At 43.6% G+C, this 4,287-nt stretch overlaps 1 protein-coding gene across 1 annotated transcript; it reads right to left on the bottom strand.

Moving 5' to 3' along the window:
* Positions 1–3,342: 3,342 nt before the first annotated feature.
* LOC131508476 (olfactory receptor 2Z1-like) lies at positions 3,343–4,287 on the bottom strand. Its single transcript, XM_058723509.1, has one exon. It carries the CDS (start codon positions 4,285–4,287, stop codon positions 3,343–3,345), a length of 945 nt encoding a protein of 314 aa, XP_058579492.1.

Raw genomic sequence — 4,287 nt, forward strand, 5'->3', positions numbered from 1 at the left:
CCCAAAAATAAATTAAAAACGTTGAAAAAAAATTTAAAAAAAAATATAATTTATTGTCAAGTTAGCTAACATACAGTGTATACGGTGTGCTCTTGGCTTCAGGAGTAGATTCCCATGATTCATCACTTACATATAACACCCAGTGCTCATCCGAACAAGTGTCCTCCTCAATGCCCATCACCCATTTAGCCCACCCCCCACCCACCTCCCCTCCAGCAACCCTCAGTTTGTCCTCTGTATTTAAGAGTCTCTTATGGTTTGCCTCCCTCTTTGTAACTGTATATGTTTTTTTCTTTCCCTTCCCCCATGCTCTTCTATTAAGTTTCTCAATGTCCACATATGAGTGAAATCATACGATATCTTTCTCTGACTGACTTATTTCATTTAGCATAATACCCTCCGGTTCCATCCACATTGTTGGAAGTGGCAGGATTTCGTTCTTTTTCATCACTGAGTAGTACTCCATTGTGTATATAAACCACATCTTCTTTATCCATTCATCCATCGATGGACATTTGGGCTATTTCCATAATTTGGCTATTGTTGAAAGCGCTGCTATAAACATTGGGGTACATGTGCCCCTGAAATGTCCTTCTTTATCTCTGGTAATTCTCCTTGCTTTCAAGTCTGTTTTTTTTCCTGATATTGATATAGACACGCCACCTTTCTTATGATTAGCATTTTCATAATTTGCTTTCCATACTTTTATAAGAGATACATAGCCAAGGAAACTTGAATGGCCAATAAACTTAGGAAAAGATTCTCCCTCTCACTAGAAATCAAGGAGATTGAAAGTACACCAATGAAGACATAGAATTTTCCTCCAAGAAACTGGCAAAATTTTGAAGTTTTATTATTCAAAATGTTGTTGACATAGTTGGGGAAATGACCAGTCTCCTGTGTGGGTGGCAATCTTTGCATGGTGATTTGGCAATATCTATTAAAAAAAATGTGTGTACTTTATGATGAAGCCACTCATCTCTTAGAGATAACAGCTGGGTGTGATGAGATTGAGAGGAAGTGAGAGACTCAGTTCTTCTGACAAGGTCAGTGGTGTAGGTGAAGGCAGAGGAAGAGCCCGAACCAGGCCTGGCATCATTTTCCCCACTGAACTTGCTTAAAGCCTCTCATGCTAATGTTCATGAAAGTCCAAGAAATAAAACTAATCAGCCTCACAGAACCTTACTCTTTTCTATATTACCTTTGTTGTATCGAGTACAATGAAATATTTCTTAAAATTGTTTTAGTGTTTGGTTATTTTTGAGGGAGAGAGAGACAGAGTGCGAGCAGGGGAGGAGCACAGAGAGAGGGAGACACAGAATCGGAAGCAGGCTCCAGGCTCCAAGGTGTCAGCACAAAGCCCTACGTGGGGTTCGAACTCACGAACCGTGAGATCATGACCTGAGCCAAAGTCAGACACTTAACTGACTGAGCCACCCAAGCGTCTCTACAATGGAATATTTCTTTAAAAGTATCTCAGATTTGGGGAGAAATATACACACATCCAGTCTGTTTTTTTGTAACTTCAGGGAAGCTTTACTGGGTCTGGGAAGAGCGGGGGTAGAAATTAAAGAGAAGAGCAATAGAGAAGACTCAGGATCCTGGCCAGCTTATTCTCGCTGGTTTGTAAAACTGCACAAAACATGCCCTCCCCGCCCCTCTCACCTGCCCAGTCCTGAGAGCAGCAAAACCATTATAAGGGACTTCCACTCATGTCTCCTGACCTTCGTTTCACCTATGACCTCAGAGTGATCAGCTCAAGGATGACTGTGGCCAGTAGGAGACAAGAGAATTCTCACCAGAATGCTGTATTTCCTTGCCTTGATTTTTACAATTTCCTTTCTAGTCTTCAGGAGACATTTGCCAGTTGGAAGCACTGTGATATGTTGAACACAGACTCGGGCAGCCTGGGTTAGAATCCTAGCTCCCTAAATATGGAGAACAAACTGAGGGTTGCTGGAAGGGTTGTTGTTGGGGGGATGGGCTAACTGGGCCAGGGGCATTAAGCAAGGCACTTGTTGGGATGAGCACTGGGTGTTATACATAGGGGATGAATCCCTGGAAACTACTCCTGAAATCATTGCACTATATGCCAACTAACTTGGATGTAAATTTAAAAAAGAATCCTAGCAACTTCCTAGCTGGGTTATCTTGGATATGTTTCTTAAACTCCCCATGTTTCAGTTTCTTTGTCTATACATAAGACAATAACAGTATGGACTCAGAGGGTTGTTGAGGGTATATGCTGTGACAATAGAAACCCTGTTGGCTTTATAAATAAAAGTTTATCACCCACATAAATTCCAGTATAGGTCATCCCTAATACCATACTACACTACTCTGATACTATACTGTAGTCAAATTGTGATAGTATATTGCAATATTGTGTACTACAAATAGTATAGTATTCTACAGGTATCATCCCTGATACCTATGTTGCCTGGTCCAAGAGAGCTCTGAAAATGGAACTTGGGCTTAAATGTGGGCTTGATGACATAGTTCAAATACTTAAAAGCCCTCACTCAATAACTCCTTTCCTTGACACACACAATACCTCCACACCCATAGATTGACACCCATCATTCAAAATGCTTAGGATAACGTGTCAACTCAGCCTTGGTATGCATAACAGTTCTGATTCTTAACCCAAAGATACATTAGGTAAATATCTCTGCAAAGACAAAGAGTAGGGATATATCATTCTTCTGGAAATCCTTAATTGAGTAATCTTAACTCTTGTAGTCAATGGTGATGACAACAAAAGTTTAAAAATGGCAGCATCCAATCTTAGAAGGCCTGGGCATTCAGATAAGAGTGGTCTTCACCATCTTACAACCGCTTCATAATAATTGAGATAGTAAATATAACACATGCTTGGACTGTCCAACCAGGGTCATCGTGAGTGACAGTCTTCCATTTCAGTGAAACCTAAAAATATGACTCAAACAAAGATACCACTGAGAACCAACATGGCTTACTCAGATTTCAGAGATGGGGTCCCAGACCCATCACTCACTCTGCAGAAATGTATAAGAATAGGGTGTAAGCCAGAACAGTAACAGGTGACCAAAATATCCACAAGCTGTTGGGTTAACATTATTTCAGTAAAATTTCCTTCTGTTTAACACTGAAAAACAAACAAACAAACAAACAACCAAACAACTCCTCCTCTTATTTAAGCGATTGGATTTTTGTTTTCTATAAATCCCCAAGAGAAAAAGCAACTCTTGGAGGAGAAAAGGAGTTGGATATAGTACACCTTGCACCACACGAATTGTAAATGAAGGATAGGCCTCAGCTGTAAGGGAGGGTCCCAGAAACAACCCAGAATCCTCCATGAGGTCATCTCTTTGACATAAAGCCAGTTCTGCCAAGAACCTTGACCAAAGCCATTCGAACCTCTCTGTTTCTCAGGCTATAGATGAGGGGGTTGAGGGCGGGGGTGACAAGGCTATAGAAGAGGGAGACCACGTTGTCCTGCTGTGGGCTGTGGTAGGTGCCTGGAACCATGTACATGAACATGGCTGCCCCATAAAAGAGCCCCACAACAGTGATGTGAGAGGAGCAGGTGGTGAAGGCCTTGTGTCGGGTCTCTGCTGAGTGCATGCAGAGAACGGCCCTCAACACATGGCTGTAGGAGGTGGCGATGAGTGACAGGGGCAGAAGCAAGATCAGCATTCCTGAGATGGACAGTGACAACTCATAAGCAGAGGTGTCTGCACAAGAGAGCTTCAGCAGAGCCGGTAGCTCACAGAAGAAGTGATCCACAGTGTGTGAGGCACAGTAGGGGAAGTGCAGGGTGATGGAGGTCTGGATGGAGGCCACGAGCACACCTGACAACCAGGAGGTGCCCACCATGAGCAGGCAGACCTGACGTCTCATGAGTACAGGATAATGCAGGGGGCGGCACACGGCAACATAGCGGTCGTAAGACATGAGGGATAGCAGGACACCCTCAGAGACACCCATCAGCATCAGGAAGAACATCTGAGCTGCACAACCCCCAAAGGAGATGGAACCCTCTCCCTGCAGGAAGTTGGCTGCCATCTTGGGGATGGTGACCAGTAGAAAGCCAACATCCAATAAGGAGAGTTGACTGAGCAGGAAGTACATGGGTGTGTGGAGCCTGGAGTCTGTGCGGATCAGGAAGAGCAGGATGGCATTTCCCAGAAGGCCCATAGTGAATATGACAGCCACAAGGGAGAATAGGACCAGATGTGGCCCCGAGTGGCTCAAGAGCCCCATGAGAGTGAAGTCTGAGGTCACTGACTGATTTGATTCCCCCAT

The sequence above is a fragment of the Neofelis nebulosa genome, chromosome 4, assembly GCF_028018385.1.
Source record: "Neofelis nebulosa isolate mNeoNeb1 chromosome 4, mNeoNeb1.pri, whole genome shotgun sequence".
NCBI lineage: Eukaryota > Metazoa > Chordata > Mammalia > Carnivora > Felidae > Neofelis > Neofelis nebulosa.

What these genes read in the sequence shown, in the direction of transcription:
- LOC131508476 (XM_058723509.1), bottom strand. Translation starts at nt 4,287, where the DNA reads ATGGGGGAATCAAATCAGTCAGTGACCTCAGACTTCACTCTCATGGGG.